Below are 22,969 nucleotides of genomic sequence, written 5' to 3'. Positions count from 1 at the left end.
GCGGACGCTGAGCCGATCTGTCGTGGGGAAGAGGGAGCTGAGCCAGAAAGCCAGGCTCGCGATTTACCGGTCGATCTACGTCCCTATGGTCATGAGCTTTGGGTAATGACCGAAAGAACGAGATCGCGGATACAAGCGGCCGAAATGAGTTTCCTCCGTAGGGTGGCCGGGCTCAGCCTTAGAGATAGGGTGAGGAGCTCGGACATTCGGGAGGGACTCGGAGTAGAACCGCTGCTCCTCCGGATCGAAAGGAGCCAGTTGAGGTGGTTTGGGCATCTGGTCAGGATGCCTCCTGGACGCCTCCCCGGGGAGGTGTTTCGGGCATGTCCTGCCGGCAGAAGGCCCCCGGGTCGACCCAGGACACGTTGGAGAGGTTACATCTCCAATCTGGTCCGGGAACGCCTTGGGGTCCTGCCGGAGGAGCTGGTGGACAAGGCCGGGGAGAGGACGGCCTGGAGCTCCCTAGTTGGGATGCTGCCCCCGCGACCCGGACCCGGATAAGCGGAGGAAGACGAGACGAGACGAGAGACGATAATTATTTAGTACACTCAGTTTGGTACATTTTTTAATATATTAAATGACAGAGTTTTTTAAATTTCCCTTTAAGGTTATTCCATAATTTAACACCATTTACAGATATATTCCACTCCTTAATTTTAGTTTTAAATCTGGGTTTTGTAAACACATCAGTTTCTTTCAGCATGTAATTACTAGTTCTCTTTTCTAATATCCCCTGAATGTTTGTTGGCAGAGTACCTAAATTGGCTTTATTCATGGTTTGTAAGATTTTCCAGTCTTTTAAATCATGAAATTTCAGTAATTTATATTTAATAAACAACAGGTTTGATGGATCTCTACGACCACTATAATTGATGATTCTCAGAGCTCTTTTCTGTAAAACAAATAAGGGTTGTGTATAGTTTTTGTATGTTGCTCCCCAGATTTCTACACAATAAGTCAAGTATGGAACAATCAGTGAATTGTACAATGCCAAACAAACCAGAATGAGTCAGTAAAAACTTGACTCTATGTAACACTCCTTAGGATTTGGCAATTTTACCTTTTATGTAACTAATACGGGATTTCCATGACAAGTCTTCATCAATGAGAAGTCCAAGAAATTTGGTTTCTTTTACTCTTTGATATTCAATCCCATCTATTTCCAATGCCACATCACTGTTCTTTTTATCATTAAACAGTATAATTTTTTTTACTAAGATTCAGTGTCAATCTATTTATATCAAACCAGTTTTTTATTTTAATCAGTTCATCATTTATCACTTTAGCCACCTCCTCAATATTTGATCCTGAGTAAAACAGTGTTGTATCATCTGCAAATAGAATGGTACCGAGTGTCTTAGATACATTTACCAAGTTGTTAATAAACAAAATGAACAGTTTTGGTCCGAGGACCGACCCTTGTGGCACTCCACAATTAATTTCACATACTTTTGATTTATGGTCCTTTATCTGAACAAACTGTTTCCTTTTTTCTAAATTAGTTCTAACCCATTGATGAGCCACACCTCTTATTCACCTCTTATTTCAGAATGACAAAAGTTTTGTAACCATTTTTTACAAATCAGTAAATGCATTTTGTCCTCATGGGCTCCCGTAGAAGGAAAAATGACATCTAATATGGTGTCGCCCAGAGACGTGGACCTGCTCCCATGTATTTCAGACCTGATTTTTATGGGTATGTGTTACAAAGCTGCCAATATTTTTCTAAAACTGGGAATCATTTAATTCATTTTCATTAACAGTTTGATGGATATTTCCAGAAATGAGTGGTAAAAACTACACATTGTCTCTTTAAGTCCTATGGCAGTGAGACACACACGAGAGAAAGAAGACAAAACTACTAACGTTTTGACGTATAAATTGTATAAGAAGTGTAAAGTTTGTGTGATAATGGGAACTTTGCTCGCAAAGTTTCGGAAAGTTTAGATGTCTAAATCGTGGCTCCGCTCAAATTCTTGAACATTTAACAATTCAACCCTTGAATGTTATTGATGGCTACTGAAATATGTGTATGTATGCGTTTGTCTGCACTGTCTTCTTGATCCCCAGTGAGTCGTAGTGGATGGCTGCTTATACTGAGCCAGGATCCTCTGGAGGTTTCTTCCAGTTAAAAGGGAGTTTTCCTCTCCACTGTCGCTAAATGCTTCCTTGATATAAGGATTGCTGCAATTTCCTGGGTTCCTTGTATAGGAATTTTTTTTCTGATTGGCTTAATGAACTGACCTATATTGGAATGTTTACCATGTGAACTGCCTGGAGACGACTCTTGTGATTTGGCGCTATATAAAAATATGAAAATAAAATATTTTCTTTCTTCTTTTTTTTTGAAATATTCCAGTCTTTCACATTTTTTATTTTACTTTTTAACATCTCTACTTATTTCATTTGTACTTTTAAAAACACTTTTTAAAATCATATTTAATTAATATAAAAAAATAAAACATGAAGCATGTACAAGTCACAAAGCATGGTGATTAACCCTAAAAAGGCTCAACCTGTTTTTTAGTTTTTTAATTCATTTTCTGACAAAAATTAACCACAACTGACCCTTACTTAATAAGAGTAGGGCGAGCGATATAGCCTAAAATAAGTATAACAATATATTAAAGCCCAGCCCTACTTTTGAGCAACATTTTAAATAGCTGAACGAATACGGTAAACATTATAAAGGGCAGCGTTCCCATTCCTGATCCTGAAAATGGACTAACCTTTATTTTACAGACCTTGAAACTAGAAAACAACCAGTCCATCGGATCCGTGGAGTCTGAAGGTTTTCTTTATAACTTCAGTCAAATGTACATGGGTAACTTTTTGTCGCATATCTACAGATGTTTCTACAAGAAAAAATGTACCCAAATGTTTAATTTCTAAAGAATTGTTTAGCAATACAAATTTCCATTTAACCATCAATTGATGCAGAAAGTATTTTCAACTTGTCAATTTATGTTTGGACAATTTTTGATGGAGCGAAAGCTCGTTTGTGACATCATCACGTTCTAGGTTATGGTAAAATCTTGAAAACTTATCAGTTATAAACTAAGATTGTATAAAGACCATAAAAAATATGGAAATGTCAGTTCAGACACTAAAAAACCTAACTTCCTGTGACCAGTTTAAACTCCAAATGACGTTTTTACTCCAAACTCAATCTGAGATGTAGAGCTCCTAAGGAGGCGAGGCTTTTTTACCCGTTTCACTAAAATCCCAGTGTTGCGTATGGGTAAACTCTGCCCTGATGATCATGATAGCAGAATAGCATCCGATGAAAGCACTCTTTTGAGTGAAGATGTACAGAAATGATAAAAATCATTGCTTTTCTGCCTCCTCCACCCTTGGCGACACACCACTCAGCCTGCATTACCTGCTCTCATCAATCAGAATGGCATTGACATTACATGGCAGAAAGTCAAACGTTGTCCTTTCGCCGGATGGATCGAGCTGAGAAGCCGATAGATTAGACGGCGTCCAAGGAATGCTAATTTACCTGGAGTCTGGAGATGTCGTGATTAAAGACTCAATTTCCCAGAGGTCAGTGTGGCGTGATCACATATTACCACTAACTGATGGAGTGTCTCTGACATCTTGCACCCTGTCGGTGTGGCTGTCACACAGGGAGGTGGAAACACCCGCGGGGCAGTCACTGACTGGTTTTTAATCACACTGCTCTGGCATGGTGGTGTTTGTGAAGCAGCTGGGGGAGGGGCTATCCGCAAACCGTTGTTAGCGGCTTAGCCTTGAAACAGCGCTATCCAGCATTATCTTCACACAGCAGAAAGCCCCGCCGTGCGTTATCCCAACATGTGTCTCAGAGCTTTGTAGAGTGGCAGCTTTTCATTCTGCTGTGGATTAAAAACCCCAAACGTCTGTCAACAGTTCAGGCAATTCCGCCTTAAATGTTTTCTTTAGTCAAATAATTTTGCTTAGAAAGTAAAAATGCTCTCCTTGCTGCAGAGTTTAATCATACAGTTGACAGTGAAGCACACATCTACAGGTATTTGCTCACATTTTATTATGAAAGTGGTTTTAGCACTAGCTAGCTAGTGCTAGCTAGTGCTAATTATATTTTCTATATTCAAAGCTTTACAATGCGCAGCAGGTGTGCATATGTACCAAAAATAATTGCACGATTACTGTTTCATTTGCTAAAACATTCCTTTGGCAGGAAAAAAACGTTTATTTTAACAACATCCAAAATAATATATAGCAAAGATTAAAATATTAACATATGTACTGATTTTTTTCTCCCAGTTAGCATAAATTTATATTCAATTGTAACATCGATACAACTCAAGTGAAAATGCTTTTCCTTCTAAATCACACCAAACACCAGAGGTGTGACCAATTCACTGCTTTACAAGTCACAAGTTAGTCACAAGTTAGTCACAAGTCTTTGCAGTCATGTTCAAGTAAAAGACCACCAAGTCCAAGTCGAGTCCAAAGTCAATGATGTGGAAGTCCAAGTCAAGTCCAAGTCCCAACTTTGAATTTTCAAGTCATAATCAAGTCATTTGTCCAACTTCAATTTAATGACAATGATAATAAATAAATTCCAGGACTAAAGCTTAATTTATTTGCTCAAACAAGCAGAAAGTGCAACTGAAACTGATTATAAACAAAGTGCTGCTGCATTTAGCAGTACAAGATCAAACCCAGAACCAAGAATGATTTATGATTTTTGTTTATGTCGTGTCGCTTTTGTGCTAAAAATATCAAATATGCTCAAGTCAACAGATGCAAGTCGATTCAAGTCGCAAGTCAGTGGCGTTCAAGACCGAGTCAAGTCGTATGTCTTTATAGATTTTATCAAGTCAAGTCCAAAGTCATTAAAGTAATAACTCGAGTCTGGCTCGAGTCCAAGTCATGTGACTCAAGTCCACACCTCTGCCAAATACAATTGCGGGTCTTGGAGGTTAGGGTTTTTGATGCTTTATTTGATACTTTATTAATGCTTTATAATGTAATGTTAATAAAGGGGCCCTTATTGTAAAATTTGACCAAATTTTTTAAACTAGCAATAGGATCTAAATTAGATTTATTAGCTTTAGAGATATTTTTTACAGTGTAGGAGCAGTTAAAGGGAAACTTACAGCTGATGCTGTTAGCCAGAGAACTAAAATAATCATATATGCCAACTAAAGAGAAGCAAATAAAATTATAATTTTTAAGCTATGTTTCTGCACTTCAACCTGCAACATTTAGAGGTATTTACTGTTGCATTTTGTTGTTCAGAAAAAAGGTTATTTCAAGGTAGAATACTTTAGTAACCACCCATTACCAGTAAACCTAAATCTACAGTAGCATTATGGTAAGCTGGGGTCATTTACCAAAGTAGCTCATGAAAATACTGAGTAACAAGCTCAAAGTGCCCTGGCAACCCTCTTTCTGTCAGAAAACCAGGATGACTCCACATTTTCCACGACTGAGCAGCTGTCCCTTTATCTTTTCTCCTCCTAACACAGAGTTCTGGCTATCTTCAGTCCACGTGGTCGTTGTGTCCATGAGCAGCTAGCTAATGGGTGCACCCGTTGTGACCAGCTTGTAGTAGGCTCCATTCAGAGCCATGAGCTGGTCGTGGGTTCCCTTCTCAATCAACAAGCCTCGGGACATGACGGCGATAATGTCCGAGTTCTGGATGGTGGACAGCCGGTGGGCGATGACGATGCATGTGCGACCTTCTCTTGCTTTGTCCAGGGCTTCTTGCACTGTCTGCATCCAAACACACACACACACACACACACACACACACACACACATGGATATGCAGATATGTTTGAAGTGGTGCACACACTCACACTGACACACACTGCTTCAGGAGCCATCATTGGTTCACCCACAAAGCAGACAAAGGAATCCCAATTATAACAATTTCACAATCATGCACTGATTACTATCATTAGCATGTTCCAGTGGATCAGTGTGCAGGTCTCCACTGCTTCAACCTTGGAGGTAAAAATACTCACAGAAGTATTCATCTTAAAGAGCCTCTCCAGTAGGCTGGGTCTGAGCAGCTCGTGGTAATAACAGAGATGATGAATGATAATGGTCCTAATGATGATTGTAATTAACTATCTGCTCTCCTTGCTCCCAGAGCCTGAGGAGCACCGAGCAGCTGCACTGAGACGAGGCAGGAAGCCAGTCATCCAGAGCCACGTACCTTCTCGCTCTCTGTGTCCAGTGCCGAGGTGGCCTCATCCAGGAGCAGGATCTTGGGGTTACGGATGATTGCCCTGGCGATGGCTATGCGCTGTTTCTGACCACGGGACAGCTGAGAACCCTGGGAGCCCACGTTGGTGTCATATTTCTGGAAAACGTTGGAAAAGATTTGTGTTTTTATGTGAGTTTAGCGACGCGGTTACCTCTCATTTAGTGAGATGAGGTTCCTGTCCCGTCTCTGTCCAGAAGACGTTTGACTGCCTGTGATTCCAAACTAGAGGCTAAAGTAGTAGATAGATTGAAGCATCTTTAGGTCTGGATGATGTTCCTGAAGATAATAATTATCTTATTATAATGTGTGTGATATTGATTAAAGCACAGATTTTTCAAACATTTGATTTAACGTCTTGTTCATTCAACACATACTGTATGATCATTTCAACTTGTAAGTTGTAAAGTCTCATAGGAACTTTGAGGAGTTTGAACTTTATTTAGAGGGAGGATGCAGCAGTCTGGCTTCTGCTTGTTATGGCTTCTTTGCGGCAACAGGAACTGGGGCAGAACTTTGTTTTGGATTTGGAGGCCAGACAGGTGATGTTTTTGTGTCTGCAAATGAAAGATTCACTTCTGGCCAATTTGTTGGTGAAAGATTGGCCACTGGTACGTTACATCAACAACAAACTTTTCTGGTGAAAGATAAGTAGCCAGCCTTCCCCAGATATCGCGACTAGCCCTTAACCCTCCCGCTATCCTCATGGGTGACCCCGCCAGGAAAGTTGACCATTGAGCAGGATTGATGGTTTATCCCTTGAGGTCCACGTGGCAGGGGCTAGGTGGTGCTCACTCCTCACCCCTGCCACATGGACCCAAGGGATAAACCATGAACCCTGCTCAATGGTCAACTTTCCTGGGGAGTGTCGGCCACAAGCTTATCGAAGCGGGTTTTCAGCAGTCCGAGGTTTAGGCCAGAGAAGGTAAACATTCTGGTTTTTCAGGCGAAAAATCTTTTCATACTTTTTTAATATTATGTGTGTTATGTTGTTACTGTTTTAGTTACCGTGTTTGCTATTCAGTGTCTGAACAGTGAAGGTCCAAACTAATAGTTTGGTAATTCCACTTGAGGCTTATGTCATCATTCTTAAATTAGTCCTGGTGATACCGTACACCGTGGTAAAACGTGGAGGAAGCTAGACGGAAGGAAAGTTTGGATACCGCCCATGCCTACTCCTCAGCTTTCATTAGTTTCTACAGGAGCGGGGCTGGAAGCAGACTTCAATGCCAGGCATATCAACGCCACTTCTTTTAAGGCCCAATCTAAATACTCGCCCTGCGGACTTCAGCAAAGTGCACTTGGAGAAAGTGCACTGTAAGGCTTCAAAGCACTAATTTCACTGGGGCGTGATCAACTTCTGCACTTTAAAATCGAGACACCCCACGCACTTGCACCCCTGATCGGCATCGGTCATTTGAAAGTCGCAAGGGGGGAAGTGCGAGTATTGAGATTGGGCCTTTGTTTTTTTTATTTATATTTTTTTTATTTTACCGTGTCCTGTCTGGCTGTGAAGCAAACAGAATCGATGTCTGAATGCTGGTAATAAGCCTTACAGATTTACTCTCAGGTGGAGCATCAAAACGTCTGCTTTTTATGTCACACCTGATACTTAAAACTTTATTGTTATTGTTTTTGAATGCTTTGTAATTCCGACCAGACATGGAGTCAGAGGTGAAAGAGAAAGGAAAAGACAAAAGGTGGGGAGAGAGGGGGGAGGGGGGTTCCACAAAAATGAACAATAATGAACAAAAGTCTGCTTCTAGACCTGCAGAAAGAGACAAGAAATAGGAGCGTCCAATAGAGAGTGTGAGGGACCACAGATTTGCCCCCCAAAGATGCGTAGGAGACGGGGGGAGCTCCAAGTCCCAGAGATCCAGGCGCTGCCACAGAACACAGGAACCCCAAGGAGACTGCAACCAGAAAGGCCCCCGCCCCCCTCGAGAGGCACAGAGGATCGCCCCGGGGGACCACAACCAGCAGCCGGCAGAGTCCCGGGAGACATCGGTGGCAAGCCCACAGGCCCGCCCGCAGTCTCCCACCCCCTAGCCGGCCGAGCCCGGGACCCAGGGGCGACCAACCCCGCCAGGGACCCAGCAGAGCCCAGGGACCCAGACCCCACCAGGCCGCCACCGGGATTGATAATGCAGACGACAAAAAATCTTAAACCCCCTGACCCGGGAGCCACAAACACTCAGACAGACCAAGGCACCACACCCCACACCAGGTGTGGCAGGGGGAGGGGAGACAAAGATCTATATCATCAAAAGAAGTGCCAGGAGAGAGGAGGAGTCAAAGGCCCCACCTGACATATACAGTCATACACAAACACAGTCACACACTCCCTCCCTCATGCTCACACATGCACATACAACCAAAGACTTACAAAAATGCACGCCGGACATCCACTCATGCTCCCCATACATACCCTATTCACTCTGGTCCCGGTACTGCTGCACATGGGGTACAACCATCACCGGTAACCAGAGTTTGACCCTTTCTGCTGAGGTGCTGATGAGCAGGCTCCCCCGCCCAACGCTGAGCACAGCAACCCACCATCCCAGACCCCAACCAGATGGCCAGATCTCCCTCCTAGCCTCCAGCCCCAGGAAGCCAAGCAACAACAGAGGTGTGCTAAGACCCCTAGTCTCCCTCCACCTGCTCCAATATAGTGTTGTATGTTAATGAGGTGTATTCCTTGGCTGTGGTGAGCGGGCAGGGCGGGCATTGTCTGGCCTATGCCAGCTGATGTCACTGCACCACCCCACTTGCACCCACAGCCCTCGGTGTCTAAGTGCAGTTTAAAATTGGAAGTGGGCACCGGCACTCGGGAGGAGGCTGAGAAATCCCCCTGCCAAGTGCCGTTGAATGTGCTCACTCCCAAGGCCCTGAGTGTGTGTTTGTGTGGAATGCCGTCGGTGGAAGTGTTTAAGGTGCAAATAAAATTGGGGGGCAGGTTGCCACAGGAATGCGGAAATGGGGTCCATACCCGCACTCCCTGACTTGTCCACCCCCAAGGTCCTATGTGCATGTTTGTGTGATGATGTGAGGGAGCAGGAGGAGAGAAATATGCGGGGATGGGGAGGAATGGCTGGTTGGGCTTAGCCCTCCAGGGAGCCAGCTCCCCCACGGGCCCCAATAGGCACCTCTGCTGTCAAATTGCCACCCAGGGCATGGAGACCCCAGCCCATCCTGCCAGGGCCCAAAGCAGAAGCATTACAGAGCCTCACGGAGTCCGAGGGCACCAACCCAGCCCCACCCCAGCAGAATATCTATGCCCATCCCTGCATTTGCACAACTTTCAGAATATAAAAGACATAGGACATCCAGGTAAGGTTGGGTCCCCCCCCCCCCCTACCGGGTCTCATGTTGTGAACTGTGACGTTCGTGCTTACATGTTGAGGTGTTTTTTTGCATAATAGAGCTACTCCCTGCTGGGTGTAACTCTGCTCGGCCTTTTTTTCCCTCCCCCAATTCTCCTCATGTAATCCCCTCTTCATCTATTATCTAACGGTAGTGGGACTCTTGTTGCGAATGACCACAGTACCAATTCTTCTGTACTGAAACAATTGCCCCTCCACCATGCTGTCAGAGAGGTGCTGATACAAATACTTTTGAAGCCTTCATGTTTTCTTATGCTTGAGCTAATAAATGGTAAGTCTGAAAGCTCTATCGTAATGCAAAGTGTCTGTTCTATGTCTAACCAAGACTCATCTAGTGGGTTATCTTGCAACCATCTTGGTATATATTGCAGCCTATTGGCTAAGAAATAATAATAAAAGTTGGGTAGATCCAGTCCTCCTCTGTCTTTGGTCTTCTGAAGCGTTTTACGCTAATTCGTGAAGGTTTATCCTGCCAAAGGAATTTAGTAATTGAGGAGTACAGAGATCTAAACCAGTCAGCTGGTGGTTTGTTTGGGATAATTGAAAATAAGTAATTTATTCTGGGTAAGACCATCATTTTAATTGTAGCAACTCTCCCCATGAGTGATATCGGTAAGGATTTCCATCTTACAAGATCATCTTCCACTTTCTTTAAAAGTGGGATGTAGTTTAGTTTGGTTAGATCTGCTAACTTGGGAGAGACATTAATTCCCAGGTATGTGACATTCCCTGAGTCCAATTGTGTATTAAGTAAATTGACAAAAGAGAAATTAATTGGTAGAACTGTGGATTTTAACCAGTTTATAGAGTAATCTGAAACTTTTGAAAAAGAGTTTATCAGTTCTATTGAATGAGAGAGAGATGATTGAGAATTCCGGAGAAAGAGTAAAACATCATCTGCATAAAGACTGATCTTATGTTCTATTTTCTTACACTGTATCCCTTTAATACCTGTTGTTTGCCTAATTGCTGCCACTAGTGGTTCGATAAAGACAGCAAACAGTGAGGGGGAGAGTGGGCATCCCTGCCTGGTCCCCCCCTGAAGACAAAAGCTAGCTGATATTTGGTCGTTCGTCCTGACAAGTGCAGTTGGTGAACTGTATAATGTTTGTAGCATGTTTATGAAGAAGTTCCCAAACCTAAATTTATGTAAAGTTGCAAATAAGAACTTCCAGTTAACTCTATCAAAAGCCTTTCCTGCATCTAGAGATAATATACTAGTTTCTATGTTTCTACTGTAAGAGAAATCTATCAAATTAAGTAATCTACGTGAATCAGTGGATGACTGTCTACCCTTGATGAAACCAGTTTGGTCAGGGTGTATTATGAAGCGGGTTACCTTTTCTAATCTTTTTGCCAAGGCTTTACAAATTATTTTGAGATCAACATTAATGAGGGAAATTGGGCGGTAGCTGGTAGGAAATACAGGGTCTTTGCATGGTTTTAACAAGAGACTAATATTGGCTGAATTCATGTTTGGCTGTAATCTGCCGCTCTCTTTGATATCCCTCGCCATTCTGAAAAATATTAGAGCCAGAATGATCCAGAATTATTTGTAGAAAAAGAAAAAGAGATTGGGCCTTTGTCTAATCGATGGCGACCCACTACTCTGAAGTTACAGGTGCGATATTCTGGCCCCAGAGGACATGGGGTTTTGAGTGACATATAATTAACCCTGTAAACGGTCGTTTTAGTACATACCGGCTCAAGAAAATGCTTTAAGAATATGAAACAGATGCATAGTATGTCTAAGTGACAGTGTAGCATAGATCTGAGAGGCTTTTCTAATCTAATAAGTTGATACCCAGCTAGTTTCTGTCTTCATCTCCTTACTTTGCAGATTGGATTGGCCTTGAGTTTAACACAGACTGAGCCAATCTAAGCTGTTCTAGATCTACAGCTGAATACATCAGACGTTAAACGTCTCTGATACCTCAGGGAGGGCCATAACAAAGTCATGAAGTTGGGCCTTCTTGGCAGCAGAGATGACCTCGTTCATGCTGATTTCTCGTAAGTTGTCACCATATTTGATGTTCTCCGCGATGCTGCAGTCAAACAGCACTGGCTCCTGGGAAACAATACCAATCTGGGACCGAAGGAAGGGAACGTTGACACGAGTTGAGTCATGGCCATCGATCAGCTGCAGGAAAAAAATGGATTTGACCATTAGTAAAAAGTGATGTCATAATCACAGACAGGAAATACAATTCGCTTAACGAGCTATCATATTACTGTCTCCTCTGTCATTTCCCTCCTCACTATGCAGAGGTGATTCTGCTCTCTTTAAACCTCAGACAGGCAATCAGGGCCATCCATTTCCAACCCATTTGTGTCGTAATTAAGACCATTTGAATCCTGGCAGGATTCCCTCACTGGCACAAAGACAAACCTCTATTCCAGGTGGAGTGTCCCTTTTTTAAAACCGTAGGACACAGTCAGCATAAACGTCTCACTGATGAAATACCTCCATCACCATCTACTCTGAGCATCTGACAATTATTCTTTGGCTGTGACCAATTAAAAGCTCTAAATCCACCGTGACGTTAAGGCATAATTATAGTAGAAAGTGTTAGCGGACTACGAGTACGCCTCGTTCTTTTAGAAATAAATATCTGACATTTCAACAAAGGTCAGCATCAGCTGAGATGATAATGGAGTCTGGAATGAATCCAGAAGGTTCACATCTTCATTTAAAGGTTGGGTAGTGTTTATATAACAAGTGTCATACCTTTTAATAAGTGTTTACATGCATTTAGTGGTCTGGTATTCAAAAACTATAAATTTTACTTGGTTAAGTTTACTTAACTTTATAGTTTATGAAGCAGAACCTGGACTTTCAAAAGGTCTTGGAAATAGACTAAATAGTTGGTTTCTATCTTACATCCATCCATCCAACCAAATTCATCCGCTTAACCGGAGTCGGGTCGCGGGGGCAGTAGCCTAAGTCGAGAGGTCCAGACATCCCTCTCCGCAGCCACTTGGGACAGCTCCTCCGGGAGAATCCCAAGGCGTTCCCTGGCCAGGTGAGAGACATAGTCCCTCCACCGTGCCCTGGGTCTACCTTTGGGTCTCCTTACGGTTGGATGTGCATGGACAACCTCACCAGGGAGGCGTCCAGGAGGCATCCTGACCAGATGCCAGAGCCACCTCAACTAGCTCCTGTCGATGTGGAGAAGCAGCGGGTCTACTCCGAGCCCCTCCCGAATGAACGAGCTTCTCACCCTATCTCTAAGGGAGAGCCTAGCCACTCTTCAGAGAAAACTCATTTCGGCTGCTTGTATCCGCGATCTCGTTCTTTCGTTCACTACCCAAAGCTCATGAGGGTAGGAACGTTGATTGACCGGTAAATCGAGAGCTTCGCCTTCTGACTCAGCTCTCTCTTCACCACGACAGACCGGTACAACGCCCGCATCCCTGCAGATGCAGCACCAATCCGCCTATCGATCTTATGCTCCAGTTTTCCCTCACTCCTGAACAAGACCCCGAGATACTTAAACTTAAATTTTACAAACACAAACATTTCAGAAATGTACATTTCAGTTATTTAAAATGTTATCCCAAATTTAATTTAAAAATGCATTTTTTACTTTCATTCACCTGTTGCTGTGTTAAAAAAAAACTATGGAGATAACTTTTTTAAAATGGTGAGCAGCAGAAACATGTTTTTTTTATTCTGATTATTTCTTTACTCATTAATTGTAATATTTTTATTTAGTTTTACAATTATGTCTTGAATAAACGAGATCAATATATGGTTTGACTGAACATTAATATGATTTGTTAATACTGAGTTTTCCTGGGGGGGCCAGCAATTTTCTAGGGGTGGCCTTGGCCACCCCTGGCCACCCCTTAGGGGCGCCCTTGCCAAAAAGCTAAAAAGCTGTGTAACATCCAGCAATGGTCAGTTTTTAGGTACAGTTTGACCATTCAACATCTGGTCAAAATAGAGACCCGAGACTGCATGTGTTCCCTTTAAATCGGCCTGCCTTCATCCCATCTGCTGGAGCTCAGAGCCTCTCTGCAGCTCTGAACACGTGATAACGAATTGTCAACAATGATGTTCTCTCCTCAAGGTCCAAGCTTCCCTTATCGTCCTACAGGATTCTTCATGCCTCTAAATAAGGAACACTCGCTGCTCGGATTAGTTGCTAAATCAAAGAATGATTTTGTATATTAAATATGAACTTCTGAAACGTATAATCTAGATAATAATTAAATTAACGTTTGTTTATTGCTACTTATAATAATTATAGGATAATGAAATGTTTTCATTAATCTGTGCTCAATGATTGAAGTTTGAAATGAATGTTATGTTATGATTACAGTAATTGAAATATGTTTCAGCATGTTTACATGACAAGGTCATCACCATTTGCACTCACACAGGACAAAGTTAAGTTAAACGCGTGGCACATAAATGGTCCTTTACCCCAGATCAGAGCATCCGGGTCAAAGAAAACGTGTTTCTGAGTTTTCTTGGTAATATTCCTCAACGTGTCAGCCTCTGGTTGGCTACACAAATCATAACATGAGAACATTAAAACTGGATCACTCTGGTGATTCATCAGTTCTTGAGAAAAGCTTCAGACCGGCCATCTGAAGCAAGACCTCTTTAACCCATCAAAGCTTTTGACACGTCAAAATCTTTTTGCACCTGCGAAGCTGATACAGCAAACAGTTCCTGCAGAACAAGCTGATATTGTTTAGACTCCTTAAGAGTCCCCCAGACACGCGGTTCCATCCATCTGTTGTGACCCGAGACATCTCTGGACTGGAGAAGTCGGTGCTGTGGTCAATCTACTGGACCTGGGTGCCAGAGGTCATCCGACCTCTCTGACCTTCGGATCCACGAAGAGGGTCTTCGAGAATGGGTGAAGTAGAAACACAGATTGCGTCTGATGCTTTTTGATAATAATCAGCTTCATAGCTTAACGCAAACCAAATTCTTTTACATCCAGAACTCAGCTCTCCTAGATACGGAAGTTCTGATAACATCACATTCACACATAGGTTCATACATCACATCTAGTTCCATCCATCACAGTAAATGTTAGTTAACCTGTCATGTTTTAATTGTTTCTAAAATAAATTCTTACTTTTATAACCCTGACTCTTTTCTGAATCAAAACAAAGTGTGTACAATCCCTTGGGGAAGTAAAGAATCCTAGAATCTTCTGTTTAACACAGTAAAGACCAAGCAGGGTGATATTCTATATTTAGATAATCACAGCTTATTGGTCATAAGTAGAGGTAATAGACATTGAGCTCTTAAAGCACTCAATTTACCAAACCCTACAGCTGTTTAGCTAAAATGGAATAAAACCATTTTTATGTTTTATTTAGCTAGCCCTAAGATATTAGTTGTTTGTTTTACCTCTCTCTGCATTCGTCACCAGCTCATCCCAGTTCAATAGTCCACATTTTCTCATTTTATTGTCACTTTATAATAAACTCTCCTGTTTATTATTGTTCTTTGAAGGTTTTATAAACACCGTTTCTGCCTCCACTGCTTATAGTCTATATTCTGCCTCATGACAGACACATGACAAAGTTACGGATGTAGGTAGAGATTTCTGGCTGATTCAGGTTTATGTACATAACGATGCAATGAGTCAGGTTTCTGACCGACTAATACATTGAGTAGAAGATAAAGTACCGTTAGAAAGCAGCAAACAGGTATTTGAAGCTGCTGGTTCCTCTAGAGTCCTGCAAACATCAACGTGCACAATCCTTCAGATGCTCACTCTCATGAATAAGCCTTCTATTAAAGTAGCTTTCCAGAGATTTCCCCTTCCAGAAATGATGTATGATTTTTCAGAAATCCGATTATCTTATCATGTACTGTGATATACTGTAAGCAATAAATATTTTAGTCTAGACTTGGAATGGTAAATTTTAAGTTCATACTATGACGGCATTTGAAATATACTCAACGTTTACGAGTCAGAGAAAAGCATCACTTTGGTAATGATTTGGAACACGGTGTAGCAGCACATTTCACCAAAATGAGCTTTCCAAAAATCCTTTTCACTTTACTCCTATAGCGCCAAATCACACGAGTCGTCTCGAGGTACTTTACAAAGTAAACATTCCAACTGAGTTTAGTTCATCGTGCCAATTAGTTTTCTATGTAAGGAAACCCAGCTAACTGTATCAAGTCACTGACTTGTTGTGTCAGAGTCTTTACAGCAATCCTCAAGCATGCAGCGACAGTGGGGAGGAAAACTTTCCTTTAACAGGAAGAAAGCTTCAAAAGAACCTGATATGAGCTTAAAAGTGCTCCAAAATCAGCTTTTTCAAGAAAAAACTAAAAGTGGTGTTTAGGTTTATTCGGCTGTACCTAAAATAAACCGTAGACTTTCACAGTTAAGCCTGATTCGTGCTTCTCCGTCAGCTCCGCAAGGGACAGACACGCACGGACTGACGGAAGCGTTTTGCTCTCATGCTTCTCCGTCTCCTGGGGAGTGTTGCAAAGCAATTCTCCACCATGACAACAGAGGGCGTAGCGCTGTTCTGTGGTATCCTGTCATGTATCGGTCCAAGATGGTGTGTTTATATTGTGTTTTTTTGTTTATAAGAGACTTTTTAACACGGAATAATTTGTCTCTCATTCTCCTCCACCTCTTCATGCACTCGCCACCTCTAAACCCACGTTTCGTCATTTCCGTCCACAAATAAAACGCTTGCTGCGCATCTTTTCACTCCTCCAGTCACGGGGGAATGAAACATTCATATTTTTAGAGTTTTTTCGCGAGGTATTCTGCAAGCTGCTCCGTGTCTGCCGCTAGTTATCCTCGGCTCTCTTTATGTTTTTGAGGGCGCAATGCCGGCGGTGTAGACGACAGCGGCGTTCTGACCAATCACAAGCTTGCGCTGTCTGTCTCGACTGACGGATGCTTAGAAAAGAGAGCTCGACTCCGTCCGTACTTGCGGAGCTGTCCGGCAGGCCCGCAAGGATGTTGCGTGTCTCCGCACTGACGCAGACGGAGAAGCATGAATCAGGCCTTACTGTCTCCAAAGGTTCTGGCAGCAACAAAATGATCACTTATCACCTGTTGAAAGTTTTCTCACCACTCTGCCATGATCTGGATCATAAAACCTCTCCAGCAGCTGCACGCTGGTGCTCTTCCCACAGCCGCTGCTGCCCACAAAGGCCAATGTCTGGCCAGGCTTCACCGACACATTCAAGCCATTCAGGACCTGGATGTCTGGTCTGGTGGGGTAGGTGAACTTACAGTCAATGAACTCGATGTTGCCTTTGAAGTTATTCTAGAAACACAGCAGACAGAAAGGGAAGAGAGATCGGTACAAAGGTGGGGTCCACGTACAGTTATTGTACGTATTGGCTATTCCAATATTGGAAGGAGTTTTGTCTGTAATTCTACGACCAGGTTTTTATTTTGATGTAAGAGAAAATGAAACAAAAAGAAATCAGCAGCTTTTGAGCTCCTTTATCTAACCAGAGAAGACTGCTTCATCTGTCTAGCCTAGTCAGTGTGAGGTGGAGCACAAAAACCTTCCTCCTCACCCATTTGTCTCCCCGGTCACTGTAGACGCTGATGGGAGGCACACGGTCCAGCAGCTGGAAGAAACGCGCCGCTGAAATCTTGGCCTTGGCGTAATCCGGGGTGTAGGAGGAGGCTCTGCCCAGGGCGGTCCCACTGGTGACGATGGCAGAGATAACCCTGACAGAAACGTTAATACGCTGTGACCCATCGTCCAGAAAACCAACAGACTTTTTTATAACTTTTCCCAGTTTTCTAAGATGTTTCAGACCCATTTATGTCAGAAACAAGCCTGAACATAGGATATTTGTGCCGTAGAGAAGTCTATGTTTATTTGTTTTGTAGACGTTCTTCTCCAAAGTAAATTACAATCCAACCTAAATCCAGATGGTTTTGGCTGGTGGGAAGGAGCCGGAGTACCTGGAGAAATCCCGTACATGAGGAGAACATGCTAACTCCCCCTTGTTATGACTGAGGGTTGCTACAACCTAATTCAACAGTATCAAGTAACTAAGATAGAGAGGAAGAAAGGAGGTTTCAATGATTTTGAACAGGTATGGTTTTTGGCACCAACTTGCTGGTCTGTGTATGTCAGAACCTGCTGATCTGCTGGGATTTTCACCCACAACCATCTGGGGTTTACAGATGTTGGTCAGAAAAAGAGAACATATCCATATTCCCATATATTCCTTTCACACCCTTAAAGAAGATCTTCTCACCTGAACACCAGGCTGAAATGGAGCCCTTCCTGTTCCACTAGGTAGCCTCCAAATCTGAAGGAAGCACCGTTGGTCAGGAAGACCACACATTGGGTGAAACCATAACAAGCTCCGTAGACATTGGCCTTCCTCAGCGCTGATTGGTATGGAGCATCTAGGTGAGCTACGTATGTCTCTACAAAGCTCCTCTCTTTGCCCAGACCAGCAATGGTCCGGATATTGTTCAAGGCTTCGCCAGAGATCTGCAAGTTGATACGATTAGATGATGAGAACCGGTTTCTTCTTCACGTGTTTCTCAATGGGAGAAGAATAAGACGTAGATAACCCATCTGCTCTGTTCTTATCTGATTTGTGCTGCCGCAGTAAGCCGATGTCTCCCCATGGGGATCTTTATATTATCAACTAATCCACATTACAGCAGGTGGGAGTTTACTGGAATGGTACAATTAACGTGGCATAAGGAAAGTTCATAGTAAATTCACTTTTGAGCACCTTTCCGGCTCTTGCTAAGCTTGAATCCACCCAGTGCTTTTCCACTCAAAAAATGTTATTTCTTTTATTTCAAAGATGGAAAACCTAAAATAAACGCTACTGTCAAGTCTCCTCTGATCTGCTGTCAGTAGTAGAGACAGCTGACGTAACCCCATGCCTTAATGCTCCTTGTCATCGAATATCTAAGCAGTGATATTTATAGACTAGTTTGAAATAGCATCTAAGGCATGAGAAAATAGATTTTTGTGTGATTTATGACCTGTCCAGCGGCCTCCATGGCTTGTTTGTCCTGCTTAGCAAAGCCTGTCAGCATCTTGGCCTGGAAGCCACCTGACAGAGCGATGAAGGGCAGGAAGCAGAGGATGAGCAGGGTGAGCTTCCAGCTGAAGTAGAAGGACATGATGATGGCCACGCCAATGTTGGTCAAAGAGTTGACGATCATGCCAATCTGAGAACCTGTAGCCTTTGGATGAATCCAGGAGAAAATCTGTTACTTACTCTGATATTTGACATCTGCAACGGATTTCCCCAGGCTGGTGCTAGCTGTGGTGACTGACCCAGTTTATCTTACCTTACCTTTGTTCAAACCAACCAACAACCAGTCATAATCAAAGCTTACAGTTGCCATAGTGTTGGAATGCAGAACAATAGGTGTTCATCAGCTTATATAGCTAATGGTATTCAGTTTGAACACTGAGCACTATAAACCAAAACCTGCCAGCTTTTGGGTTTACACCTAGGGTATGGACATCTTGGTTCTGGACAGCCCACTGGATTCAGATGACGACGTGTGAAAGGCGGAAGTTGAGGAAGATGACCTCCATCTTAAAAAAATAAACCCCCCACCCACTACGTTCCACTGTGGAGACCATGGGCAGCTCCGTCAGAGGCAGACGGAGACATCCCAGATGTAAAACAGAAAGCTACCGTAGGTCATTCATCCCTTCTGCAGTAAGAGTGTATAACTCCTCAGTTTAACTGGTACTGGCATGATCCTGTTACACAATAACAACAATGCATTATTCATTATGTGTTCAATACTTGTGCAATACCAGATTTACATTGCGTGTTTGTGTCCCTTAAAGTATGCTGACTCGTTCTCGAACCCACGTTTTTTTTTCTTATTTGTGTATTTTTTGTGGATGAAGGCTACAGTAATAGCTTACTGGCTATGTGTACATACATGTACCTTTGTTATTATTTTTCTTCAAAGTATTCCCTTAAGTGTTGGTGCTGCTCTAACGAGTGAATTTCTCCATTGTGGGATCAACAAAGTCTATTCTATTATATAAGGTCTGATACCAACTTCCCAGGTAAATGTAACATGGCATAAATACTCTGCTTAGCAAATAACTTAGATAAACTAACTGAATATACTCAATTTATTTGAGTTTAGATGCATCAATGTGTGTGCGTGCGTGCGTGCGTGTGCGTGTGTGTGTGTGTGAGTGTGTGTGTGTGTGCGTGCGTGTGTGTGTGTGTGTGTGTCTGATGCCAACTTCCCAGGTAAATGTAACGTGGCATAGATACTCTGCTTAGCTAATAACTTAAATAAACTAACTGAATATACTCAATTTATTTGAGTTTAGATGCATCAATGTGTGTGTGTGCATGTGTGTGTGTGCGTACGCGTGTGCGTGTGTGTGTGTGTGTGTGTGTGTGTGTGTGTGAATTTTCATGTTTAAATTTAATAAACTGTTAAATAAAATGTTAAATTTCCTAATAATTCCACTCTTAAATCTGAACTCTCCAGTGAAGGTTTTTTGCAGCTGGCTTGTGCTTTTTGAGGCTGTAACTCACCCCCTGGACCTGTGAGGCATCAGTAGCCAGACGCGTGGTCAGAGCCCCAGGGCTGTTCCTGTGATCATCAAACCAGCCAATCTCCTGGCCTAGCATGGCTTGAAATCCAATCCGCCGCAACCGGCGGGTCAGCAGCTCTCCAGATTTGGCGAAGGCATAACCCTGTAGACGTGGGTACTTACTTATTATTGTTTAACATGAAACACCCTCACAATTTTTTTTTCCTGCGTAAAGTTAAATATATTAGGAATTAGAACCAACGGTGTCTATGTGATCAACACAAAGTAATAACTCTCGGTGTAATTATGTTCATGTTGGAGGTAAAGAAAATCTACTTCATTTGGTATCTTGCGACTTTCCTTCAACCTTCATCCCAAGTAGTTGAAAGCAGTAAAGAAACATTAAATCAATCAGTCTTGCCAGAGAGCTTCTCTACCTGCAGCATCTGGGTGAAGAAAGAGACGACGCCGACCATGACGAAGAACGCACAGATTCCATTAATCTCGTTCCTCTGAGCCACCGTGTCTGTTATAGCAAAGGTCTGAAGTGTGTGGAAGTAGACGGGAAAAGGATTTCAGTCTGGACCATCATGGCTACATTTTCATAATGTGCATTCACATAAATGATCATTAATGAAATTTTGACTAAACTTTTTTCACGGTGTTGGTTTTTGACCTACAATGGCGTATTTGGTCTACCAAGTAAAGGTCAGTTGATTGTTTTGAAATATTCATCATGTAGTTTAAAGGATGGTTTAGTTTTTGACTGTTTTAAAACAAAAACTTTCTTCTAATCAAATTTTACTTTACTCTTGAAATACTATATCTGCTTTTTTTTTATCAAAATTTTACATTTTTTTTACTACTTCAACTTAATTACAAACCACTTTTTCTAAAAATATTGATTTTAATTTCAAGAATTTCATCTTGTTTCAACATTTTTCTCAACATTTTGATTTTTTTTTAGTGTTTTGAGTTTTCTTCCAATAAAGTTTTGACTTTATTATTGGTGTGGGGCCAAAGTTTCTCCAAACGAAACCCATCCACCACAAGTGATGGAAGAGGACAAACCAGTTGACGCGTGGGGTGAAATAAAATGTTGTTCTTTTATTTTCTTACAGCTCCATCGGACATTTGTTCCCATAGTCAATCAATTCTTTCTGTAAGCTCCAACTTAGGCCCTGTCCACACGTAGCCGGGGTTCTGCCAAAACGTAGATATTTTTCTACGTTTTGGCCTGTCATCCACACGAAAACGGAGTTTTTTCACACGAAAACGGATCTTTTTAAAAACTCCGGCCAAAGTGAAGATCTGCGTTTTCTCCGTTTTGGGTGTCTGCGTGTGGACAGACAAAACCGGAGTTTTAAGGTCTGCAACGTCACTTTCCGTGACAAAAAAATGCTGACATCACGTGTGCGACCTGTGTTTACACTAGCCGACAGCATGGATGCCCTCAGAGCTGCGCTCGCTTTATCAATTGTCCAAGCGCTTTTTGCTTGTTTGTTTTTGCAAGCGGAATTACTGCTCCTTGCGGAAGACCACAGACGAAGGACGAGGTTAAGAACGGGGGAAGTACTGCCGCCTACAGGTTTGGCATGTCCTTAACAACGTATTTATCTGGGTACGTGTGGACAGAGTTTTTTTTTTAAACGAGGTGGTGTGGATGCAAGTTTTTGGAGGGGCGGATATTCGTTTTAAAAAAAAAACGGCTATGTGTGGACTAGGCCATAATCTAACCTGCTTCAGCACGGTCCAAAACTGTTTGCCCCCGTCTCCATCCAACACACCTGTGCCCATTTTACACCATGATTAAATAGAGGTGGAGACAGTGACTTGTTCAAAAGATCAGTGGGTTTGCCTCCGTCTAGTGTCAAAAACCAATAACTACACCTTCAGTTAAAATGGCTCTCACAATTGGCATAACTTTGATTTCGACATCTCCGTGTCTTCTCAACTGTTTGACATTGTTCTCGGAAATGTACTTTTTAGTCAAAACAATATTTTTTTGTTTTTATCATTTTCATACAGTTTCTACTTTCCATGCAGCCATCTTTAAACTCAACGTTGAGTCTTGGCGTAATATTTAACTTCATTCCGAACAGTTGGACTTTTTTCCTATGGTGTTTTAAACCTATTACAGTCGACTTTATCTCAACATTTTCACTTTTCTTCTCAGTAATTCTACTTCATCACCTCTACTGCACACAAAAAGCACATTGAATAGCTGAAATATGCTATTCAAATAAAGCTACCTTGCCGACCATCTGCTGGAAACTGGTTCTACATTTAATCTAGAGATTTAATATTTTCAAAATACTACATTGACATTTTTGCTCAACTTTGTGCTCTTATCTTGAAAACTTTTTGTTCTAGTAATTTTTGACTTACAGTCCATTTTATTCTCAGTATTTAATCTTTTTTCAATCGTATAGTGATTTTTTTGAAATTTTTTTTGATACATTTTGATAATTTTTTGAACATTTTGTTTTCAGTCTTCAGACAAATTGGATTTGGATATTTCAGCCTAAATGAGTTCTAGTGCTTCCCTTGTGAATCTCTCGAGGATGTTTCACGAGGTTCTTTTAGATTGTGGAGAACTGAACTTGAACCTCACCGCCAGGATTTGACTGAACAGTAGTGAGTAAACAGGGTTGACCCCTCCATTAACCGCAGCCCCTAAAGATCCAAACAGCATATATGGCCACTCGGGTGAGTTGTACTTCAGAATCCTGGCAACTGGAGCAGGTTCCACAAGTCCGTCCTCTTCTTCCGGTGTGGCATTCTATGCATTAAAGTACAGTCAAACTGTGAAATCAGTAGCGGTGTCACATGAGTTTCCCACAAAATG

General features: G+C 42.3%; 1 protein-coding gene across 5 annotated transcripts in view; it reads right to left on the bottom strand.

Annotated features, from left to right (window-relative positions):
- Nucleotides 1-4,013: 4,013 nt before the first annotated feature.
- The window catches only part of abcb11b (ATP-binding cassette, sub-family B (MDR/TAP), member 11b), a 37,242-nt gene continuing 18,286 nt past the window's right edge, over nt 4,014-22,969 (bottom strand). For 3 of the 5 annotated variants that reach the window (XM_054743205.2, XM_015952424.3, XM_070544219.1), the window contains 10 exons: nt 22,736-22,903; nt 20,559-20,663; nt 20,123-20,284; nt 18,582-18,785; nt 17,831-18,072; nt 17,135-17,291; nt 16,678-16,875; nt 11,540-11,746; nt 6,176-6,322; nt 4,014-5,727 (listed from right to left, as the gene is read on the bottom strand). In XM_054743205.2, coding sequence (XP_054599180.2) covers nt 5,527-5,727; nt 6,176-6,322; nt 11,540-11,746; nt 16,678-16,875; nt 17,135-17,291; nt 17,831-18,072; nt 18,582-18,785; nt 20,123-20,284; nt 20,559-20,663; nt 22,736-22,903 — 1,791 coding nt within the window. In that variant the 3' untranslated portion in view covers nt 4,014-5,526. Of the gene's footprint in view, nt 5,728-6,175; nt 6,323-11,539; nt 11,747-16,677; nt 16,876-17,134; nt 17,292-17,830; nt 18,073-18,581; nt 18,786-20,122; nt 20,285-20,558; nt 20,664-22,735; nt 22,904-22,969 lie in introns of those variants that run through there. The other 2 variants (XM_054743203.2, XM_054743204.2) reach the window with 2 other exon arrangements.

Source organism: Nothobranchius furzeri, chromosome 14 (assembly GCF_043380555.1).
Source record: "Nothobranchius furzeri strain GRZ-AD chromosome 14, NfurGRZ-RIMD1, whole genome shotgun sequence".
Taxonomy (NCBI): Eukaryota; Metazoa; Chordata; class Actinopteri; order Cyprinodontiformes; family Nothobranchiidae; genus Nothobranchius; species Nothobranchius furzeri.
This window is presented reverse-complemented; position numbering and strand designations above follow the sequence as displayed.